Raw genomic sequence first — 25,208 nt, forward strand, 5'->3', positions numbered from 1 at the left:
AACCCTCTGGAATCAACATGAGGAGACTTGTACTAATGAAACACAGAAAATTTTGATCATTACTTAAAATACTATTTATAATAGATTGGAAAACATCAAATATGTAAAAATCCATAAGTTTATGATGACTTTTTTTTTAAAAAAAGGAGACTCTTGAAATGAGCACCTGTCATTCTAGCAAATCATTTCCATATTTTAAAATAAAAGGAGAATTGAAGCAATTTTTCTGCCTTTTCTATATGAACTGTACTTCAGATAATCAAGACTTGAGACAGTCTTCTGTAGGCGTCTTTTCACTAATAAATGAACAATGAATGGTAGGATATTACTACTTTACAATAACAAGCTGAGGTAATGACTACCAGGTAGCTGCTAATGCCCCAAGAAAAAAGACTAGAAGGCATCATGAAGCCCTCTAACTTATTAGTAAAGGTTAGATCTCAATTTGATAAAGCCTTTTGATATGAGTACCAGTTTTCAGAAAGAAAAAGAACAAAACAATAGAATACATTAAGAGACACCATCAGGAAGCAATCAGCAAAATGTAACCTTGAAGAACTCTAACCCACCATTGGCCTGATTTCTTCCGCAAATAAATTGCAAAGGGGGAAAAAGGGAAAAGGAATCATAGACTAAAATAGTCCTAAAAAATATATCAACCGATTGCAGTATTTGGAGCTTATTCAGATCCGGTTTCAACAAATGGTTAGGGAAAAAAATATGCATCTAACAATTGGAGAAACTTAAACATTGGCTATTTGATGATATTAAGGAACTATTTATTAACTTTAAAAGTGTGATAACAGCAGTATGTGGTTACATTGTTTCAAAAATCCACATCTTTTAGAGACATACTGAAATATTTATGGTTAAAAAATATTTCTGGGATTTGTTTTCATGTAATATGGGGGAAGGAGAAGCGGTAGGTAAAATGTACACATGTTCTAGTGTTGGAGCTTACTAGCCCCGACAATATACTCACTGTAAATAATTTAAATGATTTTTGCACATTTTTTGTTGTTGTTCTTAGGGTATGTAGCCATAGGTAGATAGAGTCAAATTTACTGTAGTTTCAAGTTTTAAATTCTTTTCTATGGGTTATGCCACCAATTTGTTACAGCTAAGTTACCTGGTTCATTTTGCTTTTGACTTTAAGAATTGCTTCTTAAATTTAATCTTGTTTTATAATTATTAAAAACATTCTAAAATCCTCTCTAAAAATTAGGCATATTCACAGTAGGTAAAATGTACACAATCAATGTCAAAACTGGGGCTGACATACATTTTCTTTCTATCTCCATGTACCCTTATATTTTTTTATGATAAGTCTTTAAAAAAAACTGTGTCACTTAAATTGATCTCAGATATCACATTATAGAAATAAATATTTCTGTGACATAGTAAAAACGTTCTCACGTTAGGGATTTTTTTCTATCCCAAAGTATATTCATGATGTGATACAGTTAGCATTTATTAAATATCAAGTATGTGCCAGATGCTTGTTCTAGTCACTTACACGTATTATCTTGCTTAAAATTTACCCAAAATCTATGAAGAGATTCCACTGTCTTCACTTTTCAGATCATGCTGAGAAACTGAATATCTTGAGCCAAGACACAGCTAGCCGAGGATGGAGCCAGTCTCACAACATAGCCCTTTTGGCTTTCAGTGCTGTGTTTGCCCAGCCACCCCTGCTCAGTTTGAACAGTGTACAGGAGTGCCAGTGTTTGAGTGACAGTGTCTGTCGTTAATGTGTATATGTTTTCCGTTTTCTTGATCAGCATTCTTTGCCCAGATTCAAGTCTTTTGGGGAAGATCATAATTTGCATTTTGGCTAAATCAGAGACTCCGAAACTAGTCAGCCTGCTCCAAGGCAATACTAGCCACTATTTGAATCTTTAATGAGGCAAGCTGTTCCCCTTCCCTACAAGATGGGGAAAGCACACGTTTGGTTTTGACATTCATCTTAATTGTTTCAAGGCGGTTTTCCCTAGGATAGTGTATTCAAATGTAGTGAGGCTGTTAGGCAGGGTAGGTAGGATGGTGCATCCTAATGTGAGACCTTCTCATTATTATGCAGAGGCACAAGAGAGGAGGAAAACCTGTGGCGAGAAAGAAATGACATTTTCAGTACTAGAGATGAAAACAGTCCTTGGATAAAACTCTGATGTTGCCCCAGGGGGATAGCTCCCTCATTTAGGATCCAAGGGAGCTTATAAAATCCTTTAAAAGGTGACTGTTCAAGTCATCCGTGGACTGTCAAAACATTTTACATAAGTCATCTCCAGGTGAGTAAATTAAAAACCTCAAGTCAGTAAAATCTTTTGTACAAAGTGGCCTTCTCCATTTCTTGGAGCAACTATAATTTGTGATAATTGAGGCTTTATTGGTAAAGTAGCAGCCTGGGAGGATGATTAAAATACATTTTTGGGCTTTAAGAGGTTCAATAATTGACTCTGAATACATAAAACTATAGAGATTTGAGAAGCCTTGATTGATACAGGTTTTTTTTTTTTTTTTTTTTTTTTTTAATCCTCTACCTCATTAAAATAGAGGCAACGTGGACACTTTTCCTGAAATGAATAATAAATATAAAACATAATGAAGCAATTCTTTAAGCAAAGTTTTTTTTAAAAAAAAAAAATACTAAGGGGACTGGTGATATAGATAGTTCAGTGATAGAGTACATGACTACCTTGCTCAAGGCCCTGAGTTCCCTCCCTAGCACCACAAAAATAAATAGGTAAATAAGTAAATAAATAAAATTAAGAAAAAATATATAGAGATATACATACACTAAGATGTTCAATTCCTAGTAAGCCAATGATTATTTAGAAATTTGCTACAAGTTTTCCTAAGATTGTATGATTATATGCCTTTAAACTTGAAATTGTCCCTGCTCTTTTCTGAGAGTGTATTTCTCTGAACTCCCAGCAAGGATTACCAGATTAAACCCTCCATAGTTTCTGTCTTATGGGGAAATGGGGAAATAAGTTGGTATGGCCTATGGTCTGTTCTTTGGTTTAAATGTAAAAATTGCCTTTATGCCTAAAGATGCTTCTCGTTGACCACACAGATATTTATGAGCTTCCAGACACATGGTCATAGAGATTCAGCCTAACTAAAGATTGCTCCATGAGTTAAAACCTGGTTAATTTGAATAAGAATTTAATGTTGGACCACTGATACTTATTACTTGTAAAATGTGTATGTCATTTAGGATTCTCTGCCAAACCAAGTCACTGGCACCTCTGCTGCTTCATTTCAAAATATTGTGTAATAACAACCCAAATTAGCAAGAATTGTCTAAAACATTCTATAACTCCTAAAATCAAAAAAAAAAAAAAAAAAAAAAGAAAGAAAGAAAGAAAAAAGAAAAAGAAATTATAAAAAATAAATGCTGGGATTTCCTTCTAGATCTTTAGATATAGCAAGTCTTTATGATGCTTTTGCTTCATGCTCTTGAAAGACAGTTATGGCTATCTCTTTATATAATATTTCAAATAGATTTGAAGTCTCATTATATAAAAATAGTGGCTAATGCACCTATCATAGTGCAGACGGCACTGACACCCTGGGAGTCTCACCACCACAGTCAACCAGGACAATCTCATCTACCCTCACTTCCTTTTTGCCTTCAGGTAATGATGACACCCCCACATAATGAAAGTGATGGAAACCTTATGGGTGCGTCCCCTCCCCTACCTCCAGCTTTCCCAGGGTGTACTGCATGTGTGTCTTCCTGTTAAGTCTCTTTCTTTCCTTGAAAGCTTTCTATGTTCCCTTCCCTACATCCTTCTTCTGAGAACTCCCTGCCATAGTTACTCTCTCTTTTTAGCTTCCTAAATTACAGGCTCTTTGTAGTCTATCTTCAAAGTTGTTCAGACCTCTTCTCTCCAGACAACATTTTTCATTTGACCCCAGTGGCCTCATCCAAAGTCAGGATCCTTTGATGTGAAACCTGTTTCCTTTTTTAAAAAAATTTTTTTCTCATTCATTTTCTTTTTAAACTCCCTTCCACACATTCTATCCCATTTCATCCTTTCATGACTTCAAGTCCTGTCTTTAGGCTGATGACACCCCTGGATATAACTCCACCCTTCACTACTCTCTGTGTTTTAGGACCAGTTTCTTATGCTTTGTACCCAATCATTTCCTGCCCATCTGTGTTCCCATCTCCTCCAAGGTGAGTCCTGAAGTCCCACTGATCATTCTTTTCCTCTTTTATGATTCAAGGTGTAAAATTTTGGATAAATGTATATACGTTGGTTTTCATTTCCCAAGTAAAATTTTTTGTTTCTTAAGATCGTGTTGTATACTTTTCTCCTCTAACCTTCCTCCCAACCAGATCTAGAGAAAAAGCAAGAATCAAATGGTTGTTAAATATTAGAAGTCAAAAAATGTAGTCTTTCAGGGAGAAAGCCTTGCTTAACTGGCAGGTAGGTGATAGCACTTCAGTATTGACCTACAAAATTGTAGCTATTCTATTTTCATTCTCAGCAATAAAGTTCACGGAATCTTTTCATGGTATGTGGCATTTTACTGGGTTATACAATGTGTAGAGTTCAGTTTTAGAATATTCAGACATCTCCAGAAATGGAAAATCTGTTTATGAGCTTATCCATGGTCTAGTTTCATTATTAGACCAAACAAAAAGAGGCATGTGTGCATGAGCAATAATGTTACATAGTTAATGGGTAAACATAAGTGGCTATCAGGGGGGCCTGACTGCTAAGGTGTCAAACAGAGGATGATGTTGAGTTAACAGAGTGGATTCCTAAGAGAGATGGATTTCTGGTAGATTCCTATTTAAGAATATGAAAACAGAAGACTGGCCAAGTAAAAACAGCTTGAGTTGAGGATCAAAAACAGAAGGTAGTCATTGGAGTCAGCATCGAAAGGTGGGATGGAGATAAATCCAGAGGTGTAGGCTTAAACTTGAAAACAGACTCAATACCAGATTTTTTTCTCCTTTCATCAAACTAAATTATTGTTGCTTCTATAAATGTGCCATTTGCTCACATAATAACAAGCATTGACACAATGGTTGAATTTCTTGTGCTGAGTTTTCAACTGCAAAGTAAAACCATCACACACCCACAACATTGCTTTCTTCCTACATCCTGAATTGTTCTTCTCCTCTCCATCGTTTCTGTTACTGTTACTTTTCAACTGTGGACATCACTGACTTCATCCATAGTTGCCTGCTATGGCCAGATTACCTGATATAGGCTAATGTACTCTAGTGTCCCTGGGGTGAGTGGCAGCACTCCTGAGCAGATGCATCCCTTTTTTTCCCCATGAAAATCAGAATACAGAGGGGAAATATCTAATTGGGCATTAGATATATCTGGATTGAATGCCGATTTGTCCAATTTCTCAACATGTGAGTTTGCAATTCTCCTTGTCATCTCAGAATAGTACTCTTTATGATGTGTGAAGAAGGGGGCATTAATTCTCACTTTTAATGTTATTGAGAGAAATGATGAGAAAATGTACCCCAGAATCATAGAACAGTTCTACCAGAATCGGTGCTTTTCAGTGCTTTTCAACTGGTAATTGCTAGAACACTTGCTTCAGAATCACTTAAAATGAAGAGCCTGAGTTTTTCAATTTAAATGTTCAAGGACCTGCCTGAGAATCTCCATTTTAAGCAAATTTACCAGGTGTGTATTCAAACTGAGTTTGAAAATTTCTAAGAGATACCTGTATTTGTTTCTGTCTTTCCCCCTCCTTCCTTTCTCTCACTTGTCTTTCGTCTCTCCTTTACCCTCATTTAAGAAGACATTGTGCACAGGGCATAAGAACTTAAGGTGCTGACTGCATTATGTCCTCTGTCAAGTTATTTTCACCTTTCAGTTTCATTTTTCTCTTAGGTAAAAAGAAAATTGCCCACAGCTTCACTCACTGCATGGAATAAATTAAAAGGAAAGACCCCCTACACACAAATGATAACTCCAACAGAAGTAATTGGAGTTATTTTAGGGGTCTCTCTTAATTAAAAGATGTAGTAATGTTCAAATGTGATTTATAATAGAATGTAGGGTTATCCCAGCACCAGAATGACCATGAGGTAAAGGTGCTGTCGTATCCAAACTTTAAGGGTATACAAAAAATTCAGGAATCAAGATAAATAATATTTTATTTCAGTTTTTCTTGGGGGATGATACCAAGGATTGCACTCAGGGGCACTTAAACCCTGACCCATATCCCCAGGCCTTTTTTTGTATTTTGTTTAGAGACAATGGCTCACTGAGTTGCTCAGCGCCTCACTTTTGCTGAGGATAGCATTGAACTTCCTGCCTCAGCCCCCAGAGCCTCTGGGATTACAGGCGTGTGCCACTGCACCCAGATCAATATTTTTATAAAATAGAAATTAATGCAAGAAATTACATCATGAGCAAAATATCAAAGTTTTAACTCAAGATAGGATCGGTATTGCCATTTTCTCTTTGTCTCAGTTCTAACATGGCTTGCCATGATGCTGTTAATGATTGCATTAAAATATTGCTTACCTCGACTACTGAGGGTTTTGGTGCCCCTTATTTTTCATACCTAGGGCAAGTGCCTCATTTGTCACTCTATAGTCATTTTGCTACCTTATCTCCATACTGAATCATTTCAGTGTTTAATTATCTGAAACAAAACAGGCCATTTCCATGCATTTATTTATTTATTTATTGCCAGAATCTTCCCTTAGAGTTTTTGATGACATTTGTACTAATACTCTATTTTGCGACATAGATATTGAAAAATATCTACATTTTGAGAATGTCAGCATGGATGTCAGGGATTCAGATATGTCTTGGAAAGAAACATGATTTTGCAAATGACTGTGTCACCTAAAGATTGTATTAGGTGGAAAGAGAAGTAACAAGACTGTAAATCTAGTGCAGGGGTTCATTTCCTTTTGTTCTCAATGGGAATTGGAAAGATAGGAGTCAACAAATAAAGGAAAAATATTCAAGTAGATCAGACTGGCAAGAGAAGCGATCACGGAAGGAGATTTCTGTATAATTAAATGTCAGTTTGCATTTTGAAATATTGCCTGCTGCCTCCCACTCAATCACCAAGTGAGATGAGAGGGAACATTCTCTGTGCAAACCCAGAACTGACAGCAGCACCCACTGGGTTCTTTGGGAAGGTTGAGCTATAAATCAGAAGGACCAGAGCACATTGCTTTCATAAGGCAAAATGTTACTGATAAATGACATGGGCATTGCATTGTGATTTCCCCCAATAAGAAAAGCAGATAAACAGCAAACAAAAGAAGTTTGTATAAACCTGTGGCATGTTGGACCAGGGAGGATCATTTAGAGGTCATCTGTTTCATTCTCCTTCCTTTACAGAAGAGGAATTTGAGGTCTACACAGATGACTGGTTCTTAAGGTCACTCAGCTACCAAGTGACTGACAGAGCTGTCGCTTACTTCCATTTGATGATGGAAGTTTTTTTTTTAGGTTGTGGAGCAGAAGCAGCACAGAAGTGGCCCTGTCTCCTATTCCTTGTAGGCAACTGTCTTAAAAGTCATTAGCTGTGATGGGCTGGCATTGGGAAGCAGGGAGACACTTCTGGATTATCCAAACACATGCATTCCTTAGCATTCCAAGAAATACTTTATTTCTTCCTTCCTATGTCTATGTCAATCAGTAACAACTTAATGTGAATTAATTCAAGAATAGGATTGAGTGGAGACTTAAGGTAATGCATAAGAGCCCTTAGGAGAGAAAGAACTGAAAAAGCAAAGGAAGAATTCTTCAGAAGCAAATATTGCCTCTTTTCAGTTTTTTCCAGTCCAGATAAGATTGGGAGGTGCTTAGATCCAGGAGGGGTTTCTTTTTCTGCTGAGAACTAGACTAGGTTCACTCTTAGATGCTACTGGGCCTATTACCATGGACAGTATTATGCTGTTCATCACTATGGAATGGCTTCAAATTAAAATTGGTTTTGGCCTTTTTTCTTACTTCAGATGTAGAGAATGGAATTAGTCATTCTCCTGCAGTCAGGGTACACTAGAGCTCATGGCTGGTTCCTTCTTGCTGGTGTTTCCTGATATTCCCATTTCTCCCTCTTCCATCCCCAAATGGGCAGACGTACTCATGTGTTAGGCACAGTGCTTTTAAAATCATTCCAACATACTGTTAACATGTTTAGAGCTTTAGTATCTTTTGCATTCCTCAACTGGGTCACTGAAGAGAGAGCTTCATGATGCTTCAGTGCATTTTCAACAGACAGACGTTCATGGGGGTTATTGGATGATTTGTTTCAAAATTCTATGCAGTCCTCTCTCCGTTTTTCCTTGTGGTGCAATACCACACGAATTTCACTTGTCAATATGAATGTGGTGTCCCAGGAATTCAAAATAGCAAATCCAGTCTAGCCCATGTATCGCCCCATCTTGCCAGTCACCTTCTCCACAATCCTAGGTGCGTAGGATGGTTGATGCCTGCTGCCTGTAAACTGAAAGTATCTCATACACATTTACGTATTTACAAATTATAAAAGTGCTCTACAGATTGATGCAGTCACCAGTAGATATTAGGATTTATTAGAGTGGCTGAACAAATTGTATGCAAGCTGTTCTTTAAGGTTTTTTTTTTTTTTTTTTTTTTTTGAGTGTAAATTAGAGTGATTTTTTTTAACAACTTCTAACTTTGAGATTAAGAACCTATCTAAAAATAATTAGGGAGTGTACTTCATGAACATTTTATAGAATAAATTTGGCAATTATACTTAAGCAACAATAAATTTGCTAATCCTATTTTTCAAATTTTGTTCCTACAAGAGACTTAAGTCAAAGTCAATCATCCCTTTCACAGGGAAAGCAAAAATGTAAAGATTTTAAATGTCATCAAGCAGTGGAGATATTTGGCAAAGAATCATTTTTTTTAAGATCAATTTTTAAAGGGCAAAAGGCCATTTAAAGGAAAATCAATATGGAAAGAACAGGTAGTCAGGAATGGCAATAAATTAAAAGTTCAAGCAGAATCAACTTGTCATCAGACTCTTGTCCCACACAGCTCCCTTCTGGGTTCTCTTTACCTGCCTTCTTTGTTTCAAATGGATTGCGGCTGGCAGTGGTGGATGACAGTGAGCAGGTCACAGGGGCATCCTTTTCTGTGTGCAATTTGAACAGTTGGTGTTGCCCTGGGACCATTAGGACCCTGATTTTCAACGAGGCATTTTTTTCCTTTGCTCTTCTGACCAGCTTTTGATTTTGATTCTCACAATCAGATGTCTGACAGTCTTAGTTGCTCTGATATTTGAGTTGTTCTGGCCTGTTCCCATCACTGTCTTTTACATACCTGACCTTCTTCTCAGTCATTGGATCATCCTCTGACTGTACTGCCTTTGGGATTAATTTCTCCAACAAAGCTTGTGGGTCATTTCCTGGCGGCCACATCAGACACAATGAAGCTGCCAGCTTTGAATCTTGACCTGCTGTTCTAAATTCTCAAGAGAGTTTTAAAAAATGGCTATTTTCTCCTCATGTTGCTTGAGCATGTTACACTTGCTGTATATTTTGACCCAGGAGAACACCATCCCTTGTCTAAATCTGTCTTTGTTCCCTATTAGTGGAAGTAGCTTGCAATAGGGTAACTATAAGGGGAAGATAAGAACTTGCCAAAGGACCAGACAAAATTTCTCACAGAAGGTAATGGTTTCAGACCCACTGATGACTCCATGTTAACTATTGTCTGTGTGTGTGTGTGTGTTTGTGTTTTCACTTAAAGCACTGCATTTTCAATTCTTCCAGGTCAAGTTTATAACAGAGGAAGAAAATGAAAATCATATTCTGTTAAAAGTTACGCTTTCTAACCTGAAAAAGCATATAGGAAAACTTATATTCCTTTCTCTGTATTTGAACATCCAGAGATGTTCTGATGTCAAAACTTTGCTGCACAATTAATGTAACTTCTGTGACTTTTGAAAGAACACATGTGATAAATGATACCTAAGATTTGTTTCAGTGAATTAATTATGGATCCATTCCTTTATCTGACAGTTGCTCAGGGTTCATAGCAATTCGTCTTCTGGCTTTTAGAACAGTAAAATAGACAAACCTCTACTATCCAGATTTTGTGGTGAAGTAAAGGGATAAATTTGCTGGAAAAGCCAGATGGATGTTATTTACTGGATGTGTGTTCAGCAACTCTGGAATCGGAGCTCTGGGAGAGAAGCTGGGTAGTGTGGCCTTCCTGCCTCTGACAAGAATACATGGGAATGGTCACTCAGGCACAGCCCAGTCTCTTTCAGCAGTTTGGAGAGGAGGACAGTGTATAACAACAGTCTTTAGGAAGGAATATTTTATCTTTTCTGTTGTCTTACCCCCTCCTGATTATCTCACCATGTACCCACCCAGTAATTACAACAATTGACACAGTTGTCCCATAAATCCTTAGCACCATTAAGGGACATTGTGTTGGGTTTTAGGCTTCTACACTTCCATGTCTTTTCGGCTGTGTATCATGTTTAAAATTATAATGCCAATTACAAAATCATATTTAAGAATTAAGAATTTCTACAATATGGGAAGAGAAGGGTTTTACTTTTTTTAAGAGAAAGACAGGTCAGAAATGAAAAGGTGGATAGATTTGAATATATTAAACATAAAATGTACAGGTTGGGGATGTGGCTCAGTGGTAGAGTGTTTGCCTAGAATGCATGAGTGAGGCCATAAGTTCGATCCTCAGAACCACAAACACACAAAAGAAAGAAATTAAAAAGTAAAATGTGCATCCAAAAATCATTATGAACAAAACAAAAAGGTGAACTAACTTAGGGAATGTCTGTAATGTATGAGAGACAGGACTAGTGTGTTTAATACACAAAAAATGTTCCTTAAAATCAGTCAGGGAGACAAGTTTCAATTGGAAAAAGAAGAAGGGAAAAAAAAAAAAGCAAAGGTCATGTATACAAAATTCACTTGATACATGGTCAATATGCATATGAAAAACTGCCCAATTATGTTGGCAAAAAAAGTACATTTAAAAACATGCTGTGCTTGTCAGATTGAGTTCTTTAAACAGCTTCTCCAGTGTTGCCAGAGTGGGAAATAAACATTCGCATACACTGCTGATAGAAGTATAAATCTGTACAGCTTATCTAGAGGTCAAATTGGCAATATGTATTAAAAGTGAACCTATGAATTTTACTTTCAAAATTTATCTTAAGAGAATAACCGTAGACATGCATAAAGATACATATACAAGAAAATCTTTCCCAGTAATATTTTAAATGGTCAGAAAGTGAGAAAAATGAAACAAAACAAAAACAAAACCTGTTATACCACCATCTCCAGGTTTTAGAAGAATGAGGTGGTTTTAGGTGGTCCTTGATTCTTTTCCAACTGAAGGTGTTAGTGACCAATGACTACCAGTGCCTTAAAAGTTACCTAACGTTCCCTGGTCTTGCCCATGTCTTCTTTTCCTGGGATCCCTGTATCCCAGGAGTGAGACCCCATTGTGGCTACATTATTTCTGTAGAGTTAGTATGTGCCATGTTTAGGATGAATATTGACTTAGCTGTTTAGAGCTGGAGTGTGGCTCAGTGGTAGAGCACTTGCCTAGTCTGCATAGGCCCTTGGTTTGATTCCCAGCCCTGCAAAAAAATAAAAATAAAAATAAATGAACAGACTTAGCTGTTGACTTGCTGGCATGGAACCAGCGCTTTCTTAGGAAAACGTTCATGGTTGCCTGCCTGCTCTGGCAATGACAGTGGCAGGATGAAGTCTGCCCTTGGTCAGGTCTTCACACTCAGTGATGTTTTAAAGCTTTCTCTGCTCTGCTCTGCTGCTGTCTCATCTGCAACGCTTTGTCAGGGAGGACAGAGGGCAGGGGGAATCCAGATGGCTTCATTAGAAAGAAGACCATGTAGCTCAGCCAATCAGCATTTCTGTTTCCTACAGCTGGAGGTGAACCATATACATTTTAGGTAAATATTAAAAGCTGTGTTAAGATCAATATTTGGACAAGAATAAAGTCTAATTCTACCATCTAAACAACTCTTGGTATATGGAAATAGAAAATTTTATCATGAGTTTCTGTTATTTAGCTATCCCTTTGGGATAATAATTTTAAGGTGGCAAAGCTAGTCTTTTGCTTTTGATTCATTCTTAAAAGTTGAGAAGAATTCCCAGATAGAATTTTTTTCCTAGAAAGGTTCATGCCATAATGAAATTAAACAAATAAAGATTAAATATAGGGCTTAAAGGTTATTTATTTAATATTGTGAAAGCTTGCATATCACACAGTTCTCCAAAGATTGTAATTATGGTATAATCTAATTTGTATTCTAATATTATTTAACTGTTTCTAAATATTTGTAACTTGAGATGAGTATTTATTAAATTTAGTTTCAATTGATTTCTCTGTTTAATTGATTAAATTTTTTTTAGTATTTGCTTCTTATATAAAATTAACAGTTTTCATGATTAACATTAATCATTATATTATTTTATACTTGTAATAAGAAACATACATTTTTACTTCTGCTAATCTTAATGTACTGAGCATACAAAGATTTAATCAATCCAAGTTTTAGCTGAAATGCACATATATAATTGAAATTTACATTATGGTATTACTAGTAAGATAGACTGCATGTTCTCATTAGTGACAATGTTATATTATTTGCACACAATGGGAACTCGGAGGACTTCAAAGATCAAAGGTGCCAGTGAAGACATTAATCTACATAGACATTCAACTGTTGGGCCTTCTGAAGGCCAAGGCCAAATTAACTAGCTGCTTTTCACTAAAACTGAACTACAGCTGAATTAATTATAGCAGTTATTTTATCAAAGATTTATAGAACAACTTCTAAATGCTACACACCTGGTTGGCTTTGGATCTATAATAATGAGAATAACAATTTTGTTTTCTTTAAATCTAGGTAACTCAAATGTCTTAGCCTATTTATCCACCATATTACTTAATTCAAAATAGTTCAAATCTCCACCCTGCTTGATGCAAAAATTCCAGTATTTTATCAGTTTTCCCATTGCATGCATTTTTTGAATCCCTGAGATATCCCAAGACAGCTGTTGTGTGACATCTTAACCAGCTTCCTAGTCCTGGATCACCACCTTTCTCTTTTGTTGATTACTAGCATCCTTTAGCCCATTCATGCTACTCTCCCATATATGGTCTTCACCAGATGCCAACCCAGAATCTTGCATAGTGACCCACAGTAATAGGAAGATCAACTGTGATGTTTGCATAATTTTGACAGTATCTTGGAAAAGTTTTAAAGGGGCATAAAGGTATGTAAGTGGGGAAATCTACAATTGTTACTAAATACAGAGTGCACACCTTCCATACGTCCCAGTTTCAGGCCAGCACCATGTTTCAGGGTGTATCTCCCCACTTCAAGAATGCCTGGAATGAGACTCTCATATCTGGAGAATAGGCCTCCTGTTCTCCTAGATCCAGAGATAGTCTGAGGCCTACTCTTCTGAGAGTCTATTTCCTCCCCTCATCAGTCTTCTTTCCTATACCCAGCCATAGAAATGTGATCTTTCCTTGTACTCCTAATGATAATTCAGAACAAAAGAGTACTTTCCCAAAGTTGAGTTTATGCAACCCAGAATGACCCCAAATATAAGTCATTATACAGTCCAGGGTAAGCTTTAGCAGTTCCAGGCCATTCTATCTAAGGTAAGATGGTCTGCATCTTCCCTATGCCTTCCAGTGTCTACCAATACTCTGCAGGAACTACTAGGACAAGGAAAGATTTATCTCCCAGGATCTAACAAAAACTTTCAGGGGCAATAAAGTTTAAATTTACTTACAGGAAAGAAATATTTTAGGAAAGAAAAGATAATTTTCAGAGATGTAACTGTGCCATAGTGAGGATTTTTTTTAATGTAATTATGGAGGCGGATTAACGTCCTTGGAACTGTGTTTACCCCAGGTTCTTCATGCAGAATAGAGCCCTTGGTTTTTCTTCTGAAAATAGGAAGATCCTTTAAGATGTTTTCCCCCAAACAGAGGAGATGTGTGTCTCCAAAGCTGAGCTTCATCAAGGAAAATGAACTACCAGAAGCATTAGAATGTCAATTTTGTCTTAGCCAGTAGTGTCAAAATCTCTTGTTATTCAAACTAGGCCAGAGTACTCCTAAATTCAGTACAATTGGGGACTATTATGCAAGGAGTACTCCACAGTCGCATTCCCCAAAAATAATGCAGAATAATGCAAAAACAGTGCTTCTTCTGCTTTACTATAAGCTCTTTCATCTTTTAAATTCTTTACTTTATATGTTCCTTTAGACACCATAGAGCAAGGATAGTGCCTATTTTATGTTTTCTTTTTAAATTACTGTCTAGCTAAATTGAATAAAATATAGCCTCTTGCATCTGGATCCTATTGTGATATAAAATAGAAACATGGCAAAATTAACATGCTTTACTCACCTCTTAATTTTCTTCAAAACTCTGTTTTAGGGATGGGAGTTGTTTGTGGCCCATACCTAGCAACCCAACTTTTTAGTGTCCATTGAAGTTGAAGTTTAGGATTTACTCACTATGAGGTATGAGCGACACAGTAAGGTAGGCAAGAATCAACACCAATGTCCTGAATGTTCTCCACTTCACTGTTTCCATCTTCATTAATTTTTGTCCAAACCTTCCCAGAACACCCAGTGCCCTATTCTCTGTGAAGGTTAATCACACCAAAGAACCGATGCCATGTGGATGTTGGTACAGGTGTGCCCTTGTTAGTGTGCAACCTACCTTGACAGAATTTGAAGCTTTGTTTTTTAAAACATTGGTTTGGTTACTGTGTTCACAACCCATGCTACACACACACACACACACACACACACACACACACACACATATGTACTCAAAAACACAAGCATTTATTTATTCAGCCAATATTTATCTTTTTTTTTTGTACTAAACACAATCTTAAATGCTGGTGATACAGGGATGAATAAAGCATAGTTCTTATTCTCAAGGAGCTTGACATCTAGCAAGGGAGAAAAATACAGACTTTCCTCAAGTACTCATTGTCCACTGTTGTAATTCTTGTTGCTGCTCTGTATTTCTCATGGAATCTTAGGGTCTCCCCAAGCTGGCATATCACCCTGCCCTGTTTTCTATTATTTTCTGGCATGTATCTCCTTGTCTGCATAAACACTGAAATGAGTGAGTAAATAAGTAAAATTATATAAATATAATAAGGTTATACAAATAACTAAAACAACAATACAAGGGTTGTGTGCCATGCTGGCTATATGAATTAAATGCTTTATGAGTGTGGGGGTAGGAAGAGACCCTGGCAAGGGAGCATCATGAGGATTTCAAGAAAGGAGAGAGCAGAGGGTTGCCTGGGATTTGAAGATGAGGAAGAGTATATGGCGACTTCTCAAAGAGAAGCACTAAACATGGAAGGACTTGCAGGCCACACAGATAAAGGTTGGGGAATGAATCAGATGAAACTGATTGATGTGAGTTGGAGAATGAGATGATAAATCCGGGCAGAGCCTTTTCACACTTACATAGAAGTGACCCAGTCTCCTTCCATGTTCTCCACCAGATGTGGTCACTCCAAGAATGTATTTATCTACGTGTATAACAGAGATGATTTTACCTCAGAATCAATTTCCTGTTATTTTCAAGTTATAAAAGTAACTGGGTAACTTGGCAGGCGAAGGCTGGTCTAGAGAAGTGAACTGCCTCCTAAAATGATTCCTTCAGATATGCACTGATCATCCAGTTTGGAGCCAGTTCTTTTTCCCAAAGGTAGCAACTCAGAGACCTAAATTTTCTAAGTCCTTCATTTGCACTAAAATATCTTATTCTCTCAGGGATGCAAAGACCCTGCCATCTCATCTTCTAGAATAACACAAAAATCACACAGAGAGTACTGAGCTCACTTGTGCTGCTTTTTCTTACCCTCAGAGAAGCCTTCTGGACAATCCAAAGCAGAATGCTGCTTACAGCTCTGATTAAAATCAGGCACCCCTAAAGGTCCATCTGCACCATGCAAGAGAAACATGCAATTTGAGGTAGTCTGATAAAGAACTTTAAAATAGTGAGATTTTTCTCTCTTATTCCACTTAACTTGCTGTTATCTTCCCCTTAGCCAGAAAGTTGACATTATAAATGTTATTGCATTTACACATAGAAATTATATCATCTCAGGCCAAAGGTGGATGTTGAGACACTGATATCTTGCCTCTCTGCACCTCTAGGTCATTTTCTCAAGACCTCTGGAGCTAAATATACTCTGGTTGCAAGTGGCTGTTAATGGGAGCTGGCCTTATTTTTTTCTCATAAAAGGGGGAGGAGGTGTAGTGAAAGCCAGAACTAGGACTCATAAGTGGGGACTTGGTGGGCCCCAGGATGTTATATGATCCTCCTTTAGAGTGGCCATGAACATGATGCTGGAGGCTTGCGGGTCATCCGAGAGGGTACTCTGGGAGAATGTAAAATAGGGATGAAAAATGATGAAGGGTGCTGATATCCTGAAGAGGTTGCAGGATAATTCAGGAATAGCCACTCATTTCATTTTTTAGTTTCTTAACTTACTTTTTGGATATTTAAATTAAAAAATATAAATTATTTCTATGACAAACAGCAGCCTGAAAAATAGAGGTAAGCTGATTTTATGTCTTGTAAGATAATACAAAGGAATCTTTTTTTTTTAACTTTTCAAATTAAAAGTGGAACATTATGGTGTATATTCTGTCTCTGTGAAATACTGTATATTGATTCACAACATGGGCAAGGCCGCATGCCTCCAGAGAGGCTCAGTTTTCAGATGAAAGTGTCAATTGCCTTCAGCTGAGTCAAGGATCTTGGTTGCTTGAGTTGAAATGTAACACTTAGGTTTCAATGATTGAGTAAAAGATGGGACATGACCTAGTTTGCAAGGTTATAAGTTGCTGGTTTTCCTAGTTTTACAGTGGATTCATTTTCTAGATGGAGCATAGTAATAGTAAGGAGCCCATTATAAAAATTATGTTTATCAGTTCAGTTACATCTTATAATATATTTTAACATTTTCTGAGCAGCTACAATAATATGTTTGAACATAACTTTTTTATGGCATTGGTATTTCCTGAAGTTTTATGAGGTTTTAGATTTAAGGAACAAAAATAAAAATATATATGCATAGTTCAAAATCACATCTTAATAATAACTGGATTATTTTCTCCAGCTTAGCTATAAGACTTGTTTAAACCTGACTTATGCATAGCTCAAGCAGATTTTAAGGAAGAAAACTGCCTTTGTGGAAAGCTGAAAGAAATAGATTTATTTGGAAAGTTTTGTGGCCCTAAACTGATGGTGAGGTAGAGTACTATGTGAGACAGATATGTTTTGCAGATCAGGTGTCTGGTTGTAAACATGGAGATATCTTCTTGTATCTTCATGTTTCATGGTGAAGAATCTACCCCTGAGCCCGTTCTTCTTGACATCTTTGCCCTGTGGCACACCCCTGTCTTCTTGGAGAGTGTCTCTCTCTTTGTTCAAATTCAGAACTAAAAACTTGGTCATAATCACACTGATCATATGTTAATGATGGTCATCCTGGTATCAACTAAAATCAGAAATAATCTGTTTTAAAGTAGAATTGAACCAAATAAAAAACCAAGGCAATTTTTATCACTCGAGGGTCTCCAGGCACTGAAAACTTCCCTTTGAAGTCTTCCGTCACTGTAAACATATCTAAGTAAGTAAAAGGAAAAAAGAAAAAAAAAACAGAACTTAAGAATAAAATTACATTTACTGTTTTACTTTTTCAGGTACCAGTTGGCTATAATATTGCATTTCTATTATTTTGTATTTCAGATGGTCTACATTTCAAGTTCATCGAAGATTAAATTGATGTTTATGGGCTGATCTGGAAACCTAAAAGCAATTTGTTTTTCTAAATCTCTAAGAAAATATGCACAATTTCCCATCAACCGACTTAAAAAAGGGGTTTTAGAACACAACCCAATGTAAGTAGTAGATGTGCTGTTTTGGTCTTTGTTACCCCCAGTTAGGCCATATGTCTCTTTGCATGTGAGCAGCCATGTATGGATTATATATGCGTACATTTGTATCTATACATATGTTTTTTTTTACACAATTTCTGGGTTCAGAACATCTATTACATCCTTCTTTCAACAGACATTCAAGTGCCTATTATATAAAAGGTGCAGTTCTAGGCTGCCCTGACAGAGCTGATACTCCAGCAGGACACACATAAGCCATGTAATTGCACAGATGCATATGAAATGCACACTGGATAAGTGCTATCAAAGAAGGTCACATAGCTCTATGAGCATATAACCAGGCCCTGTCTTGCCTCCAGGGCCAGATCAGGCTCCCTGGAGAAGGTGATGTGCTAGCTAAGATCTGATAGGAAAAAAAGATCAGGAGGTGATGGGAGAAAGAAGGAGGATGGGGTATCACCAGACAAGGGGACTCATGTTCAAGACTGCATGTGCTCAAGTTCTTCCTAGGCGTGACCACTGAATAGCTCTTTTAACCTAACCCATACCATTAAAAACTAACTATAGTCTTGCCAGAAGATAAGAAGCTACATGTGAATTCACAGGCACTAGTACTGTTTTATTTTCCAGGCATGAAGTACCATCTTGAAGATGGAATTATGAATATGGCAGCTTTTCTACGGGGCTTTGAAGAAAGGGGGATTAAGACCGACAGGCCTGAGGACCAGTTAAGTAAAGAGAAAAAGAAAATTCTGTTCTCCTTCTGTGAGGTGTGCAACATCCAGCTGAACTCTGCAGCCCAGGCCCAGGTCCACTACAACGGCAAATCCCATCGCAAACGGGTGAAGCAGCTGAGCGATGGGCAGCCCCCGCTTCCAGCCCAGAGCTCGGGGACACTGCTGGCCAGCCCCAGCCCCAACACCAGCACAGGTAGGAAGGAGAGCCTCAGACTTCCCTTTACTTCTGGGACAAATGGTTTTGTTACAGAAAATGAAGGCTATAGAATAAGACATCTTCCAATTGAAACTACAATATATATATATATATATATATATATATATATATATATATATATATATATATATATATATATATATATATACCCTTGTCCCCACATGCAAAATCCAGGAGCTGTTTGTCCCCTCTCAACATATTCTTTATTTTTCCTTCTCTCTCCACCCCACACAGAGTTTCTATATTGGACTGCAGACTTCCTGTATCCCCATTGGGTGTGAACATTCCCTTAATATATTTTGAAATGTGTTTAAAATGGATCTGTGATATCAATTTCCCCCCTCTATGCAAAATTAGACTTTCTGAGTTTTCTTTATCTCCTTTCTATTGGGTGGTGCAGTACTTGATAGTATATTAAAAGCTACAGCTTTATTTATAACATCACAAGATGCAGGAAGGGAGTATTAATCTTGCACATTAGACTTGTCATATTGTTTTACAGAGTTGCCAGCAGTGTGCCGCTGCCGTTCTGACAGTAGGACCGGGCACAGCCGGACCCACAAGGCCTGCCCTGAGCTCCTGCCCTCATTTTCACTTTCCTCTCACCCTTTTCTTGTCAGCTGGGCAAAGTCAGAGACTTAGGTACTTTACATTCCTGCATCTGCCCTGAATTTCAAACAAGCTTTCCAGTGCTATATCTTATCCTTGGGTAGCTCTTGTTCCTCCTGATTGCCTGTCACCGGGTAGCTTCACAGTGATAGAACTCAGGAGAACTGTGAAATCAAGTTACCCATGGTGAGGATTTCCACAAAGGAGGGCCTTCTACTCAGGTTTTGGGTGGAAGGCCAAGAGAAGCTGCCTTCTAAAAGTGGCACAGGGGCTGTATGCTCCACTTGACTGAGTGTTTGCTCTGGTCATAAGGCCTCAACTTGAAGGGAGGTGATACAGAGAAGCCATCTGTTGAAATTCTACGTGGTGCTGCTGCAAGGTTCTTGATTTTGTAAAGTTACACTGGGCATGATCCGCATCGAGCACCAATGAAAATTATGTGTGTGTGTGTTACAAAGAAATAATTTTTGTATTTCAAGCCAAACCCAATTTCATTTTACCTGATATAATTTCACATGATCAAACCATTTTCTCAATCAATACTTAGCATTGTGAAAGAATGTAAAGGAACTTATATATGATACATGCTAACAGTAGGGAAAAGTTATTTTTCATTTTCTGTTTACTTATTATTAGGGACTGTCCCTATGTTTACATATTAAGAATATCATTAGTATTAGATTAAAAATGAATCCGAGAGTACATAGTCCAAGTAGAAGTTTGAATGGAATCTGAGTTCAAATGTCCATGGACAACATAATCATTAGAAATTATATTTCTGAAGAATGCCCAGTGATGGGGAAAGTGGTCTATGATAACATGCTAGGCAAATGGCAGGAACTAACGTGCATCTAGCTTGGTGCTTACCTGCGCGTGCGCACCTTATCCATTGTTTTGAATCTTGATTCAATGAGGAGCAACTGTGATATTGATTTTTTTTTTCCATTCACTTTCCATACTTTTGGTCTATCAAATTTCTGTTTCCTGCCTGGTAGCAACTCTCCTAACACACTCTCAGCCCATAACTTCTCACTTTTGTATATTCAGGACTCCTCGATGTAGAAGATTCACTTCTATTTATAAAGCATCCATCTCATGGCCAAATTAAGATCTGGCTACATGGACCCTGGAGCGTAGAGGCCTGGGCACAGTTGCTCTCACTCTGTCTCTGCCTCAGCTTGCTGTTCAGCCCACGCAGTAGGGAACTGCTTAGGAATGGAGGGGTGGTGATCACCTTATGATGCTCTTGACAAAGTTGCAATGCTCTTCTGGCTGATGATTACTATCCTGGCTGTCTCAGTGTTCACTGATGTTCCTAACCAGTTCCTTAGGCATTGGGGGTCTTTTATGAGAGAGACTCATCTTCCGCTTTATCCCTGGCTGGTAGCAAAATGCTCCATTCCTCAACGATATGTGCTTTTTTCTCCTACACTGTGGTACTCCTGGTGAGATTGTGTCCTTGATTTTCGTATATACCAATTACTGGGGCTTGAGGGCATACTTGGAATCCATCTTAAGAACTTAGATCTGAGGGGGTCCTGGCACGTAGAGGGTGGAGTCGGCTGTGGTGACTTCTCTTCCCTGCAGAGGCAGTAAAGGTAGCAAGTTCACTTATGAAGAGAGCACCTGGTTAGGAAACAAAATGCCAGTGTCACTTTTGTACCCATTGCTTGGCTTTAGAGGACATCATAGGTGGATTTGTGTCTCCATTCAAAATATAAATATAAATATTAAATATATATATCCCTAATCCTCAATACTTCATAACCTCATATGTAACCATATTTGCAGATAGGATATATATATTTTTTGTACTGAGGATTGAACCCTGGTACACTTAACCACTGAGCCACATCCTCAGCCCTTTTAAAATTTTTATTTAGAGACAGGGTCTCACTGAGTTTCTTAGGGCCTCACTAAGTTGTTGAAGCTGGCTTTGAACTAGTGATCCTCCGGCCTCAGCCTCCAGAACTTCTGGAATTACTGGTCACCATGCCCATCTTCTTTATTGTTTAATACTGAAAATTTTCTGCCTTCTGCACAGACTTTTCAGAAGGAAACAATGCATATGAAAACTATCAAAAATTGTCCCATTTTTCTCGGATAACAAATACACAGATAATTTTTTTAAAAACATAGAACTATAAATTACTGTATTTTATGAAGTTAGACTCAACATTTCTCAGTGAAATCTAAACAAATTGAATCTAGCAATTTATGACCAAGAGGATTTATTCCAGGTATGCAAGGCTGGTTCAACATTTGAAAATAAATAATATAATCCAATATATCAACAAACAAAAAAAGAACTTTTATGATTTATTAAGTGATACAGTAATTTTCTCAAAAGGCATTTGAGAAAACCTAGCAGAAAGTTACCTCATTTTAATAAAGAGAATCTGCAAAACCCTATGGCTAATGTATCTAATGATAAAAGATTGAATGCTTTTCTCTAAGATTTAGAGCATGGTAAGGATGTCCACTCTTGCCTCTTACTTGACATAGCACTGGAATTTCTACACACTGTAATAAGGCAAGAAAAATAAAAGGCATACAGATTAGAAAGGAAGAAATAAACTCTCTTTTTGCAGATGACATGATGGTCAATATAAAAATCCCAAAGAATCTACAAAAGAATTCTAAGAATGTTAGATAAATTCAGCAAGTTTGCAAGACAGAGAAACAACACAGGAAATCAATCATTTGTCTATGTACTAAAAATGAGCATTTGGAAATCAAAATTAAAACAGTACAATTATAACAACTCACAACAAAATGAAATACTCAGATATACATTTAAAAAAAATAAAAAGTACAGGATCTGTAGGTTTAAAAAATCACAAAACACTGAGGAAAAAAAAATCCCCAAAGATCTCAATGGAGAGATGTACCATGTTCACAAATTGGAACTCAACATAATTAAGATGTTGTCTCCCTAATTGATCTTAGGTTTTCCTGAAATTTTTGTCAAAATCCCAGAAGGATCTCCCCCCCCCAGATATAGCAAGCTTATTCTAAAATTTATGTGGGAAAGCACATTTCCTAGAGTAGCTTAAAAAAAAAATCTTGACAAAGAATAAAGCAGGAGGAATCTCTACCTAATTTTAAGTCTTGCTACATAGCTAAACTAAACGATGGTGTGATTTTTATGGAGAAATAAAGATCAAAGGAAATAACAGAACCCAGAAATAGACCCATATGCATGTACCAAATTGATTTTGGACAAAGATGCAAAAGCAGTCTAAAGGAGGAAGGATAACCATTTTCTTTTGCGTTCAATGAATTCCAAAGGAATTCATAACTGTCTTTTAAGGTTGAAATTTTAAGACTTAAAAGGGAGTTAGTCATGCAAAGAGAGCGGAGAAAAGTAATCCAAAGGAAGAGAAGAGACTGTCCAGAATCTCAAGTTAAGAAAAAGCTTGAAGTATTTGAAAAACAGAGATGTGGATGGAATTGAGAGAATTGAAAAGAAACACAGAAGTTTGCAGGTTTGAGAAGGTAGGCAGAAGACTTTAGAAATAGTTTTTCAAACAACGTTTTAATTGAATCATGCTTCTCTAGGTCAAAATGTTGAGCTGGGCTCAGCTAGTTGTTCTTGTCCTAGATGCACAGGGGAACCACTCTTGCAGCTGCAGCAGATTCACTGGCAGAATGCCCATGCATACATCTAGCAGGTGGAGCCTGGATCCTTCTGACCAGCAGACTGCTTTTGGAGGAGGTTAAACCAGGCTTCCTTACATGGAATCACAGAGGAGCGTTCTAAGACAGTCAAGGCTGAAGCTGCAGCTACTGCATTCGTTTTGGTCAGAGCTAGTTAGTCACTGGCCACCTTAAATTCAAAGGGTGGGGAAATAAACTGCCTCCATTTGAGAGATGGCATCTTTTACTTGGTTTTTCAAATTTTAAATTGAGCTTGAATAGATTTTAAGTTGAGGGCATTTTGGGTGGCCGAAGATAATGGTGATAAAAGCCTGGGATATTATACAGCAGGAAGTAGAGGTGATGTGTTGGAATGGGAATGGAGAACAAGATTAGAAGATGTTTTTCTTTTCAGTTGCAGCATTTCTGCCTGCTATTTTCTTTGCTGCCATGGTCTGTGCTTCTCTTTGATGCCTTCAGATCCTCTGTTGTTTCCCCCCAACTCCTAATGGACTCTGATCTTCATTCTACATTCAAGAAACAGTTACTGCTATTAAACAGCTTTTAGGGTCAGAGTTTTGATATTATATTTTGATATTATAATCATTAAAATGTGTGTGTATGAGAGAGAATTTTTGGCTTTTTGTTTTTTGACGGTGTAAGGGATTGAACCCAGGGCCTTGTGCATGCTAGTCGACTACTCTACCACTGAGCTACATCTTCAGCCCTTGTGTATGGAGTTTTAAGTACACCACTCAAAATTTTCACACTGGATCTCATGTATATTTAAAATGTTAAATTTATCCTTGAATGCATTTCCATTTTCGAAAATTTTTTAAACTTGAAGATGCAATGCTACAGAACTACCACAAGATGGTGCCACAAGTCTATTGAAAGTAAGATTTTTTTTCCTCATCCCCACCTCAACATTTTGGTGGAACTTACTAATAGGTATGGAAGCAAAGAAATACCTTACAAACGGGTGAGGGTGTGTATGATATGCATGTCTGGACTGGAACATGCTTATTAGACAGATGCTTAGAGCATCTTCTGTGCATTAAACAGAATCTATAAGGGAGACAGAAACTATATTTATATATAGGGATGGATAGGAGAGGTCTTTCTCCAGTGTTCTGGAATAAAAGTCACTACTTAAACATATTCATATTGTCCCATGTATGGAAAAATTTTAGTCCATTTTAAAAGGTATTAAGTAAGAACATAAATTTTAAATGATGCAGATTTGTGTGGTAGATGCAGAGATAGGGCTATTATTTTTATAATAGAAAAAAGTTTACTCATTCACTTATTCATTCATTCATTTTTGTTTCTTATGGTGCTATCGATCAAACCCAGAGCCTTTGCATGCTATACTTGCATCCCAGAAACAGATTTAAATGCTTGCTTTTCCTTCATTTTCAATTTGCCATTTATTCAACCAAGAAATCTGATTTTTGCAAAATATAAGTGCCTGAATGAAGGTATAACAAATCATTGATGAAATACATTAAGTTTCTACCAGTAAGTTTGTTAGGTGAGTGATTTCAATGTGAGGTAGGTGGGTTACATTATTTATAATAAATGTCATTATCCACAGGCTTCTTAATTATAAATGTATAAAACTTCTTTTATAGAATAATTTTTATACTTTCTGTATACTGGGTAAAATGCATATGACGTCCTGTGATTTTTCACGAAAGTATAAACTTCAAAGGAGAAAAGATCATGGTCAAAATATAATCAACTAGGTCTTTGAAAGGAAGGCATCTGTTTTTCTCAGCATAAATCTCAGTTCCCGTTGAGAGGGCCCAAGAATCGTCGCTTGTAGTAATTTAGACCCAGGGATGATGAAAGGAATATCAATGGACTTTTCCCTTTTCCAATTCTTTGACTTAACCAGAATCCATACTGTTTAGATTCCAAGTATTATAGAAAATCCTGACCCTGTTCCTCCAAGGAAGGATATAGTAGGTATCCCACCTCTGTTCCCCCTAAATGAATTTAATTGGGGTTTGTATTACACAGCATATTTTTAAAAATTTTTCGTTGTCGATGGACA

General features: G+C 37.2%; 1 protein-coding gene across 4 annotated transcripts in view; it reads left to right on the forward strand.

Annotated features, from left to right (window-relative positions):
• Znf385b (zinc finger protein 385B) overlaps window positions 1-25,208 on the forward strand; it is a 358,632-nt gene that overhangs the window by 68,262 nt on the left and 265,162 nt on the right. For all 4 annotated transcript variants that reach the window (XM_076865705.2, XM_076865706.2, XM_076865707.2 and 1 more), the window contains exons 2-3: window positions 17,799-17,950; window positions 18,578-18,877. In XM_076865705.2, coding sequence (XP_076721820.1) covers window positions 18,580-18,877 — 298 coding nt within the window. In that variant the 5' untranslated portion in view covers window positions 17,799-17,950; window positions 18,578-18,579. The remainder of the gene's footprint in view (window positions 1-17,798; window positions 17,951-18,577; window positions 18,878-25,208) is intronic.

This window comes from Callospermophilus lateralis, chromosome 9, assembly GCF_048772815.1.
Source record: "Callospermophilus lateralis isolate mCalLat2 chromosome 9, mCalLat2.hap1, whole genome shotgun sequence".
Classification (NCBI taxonomy): domain Eukaryota; kingdom Metazoa; phylum Chordata; class Mammalia; order Rodentia; family Sciuridae; genus Callospermophilus; species Callospermophilus lateralis.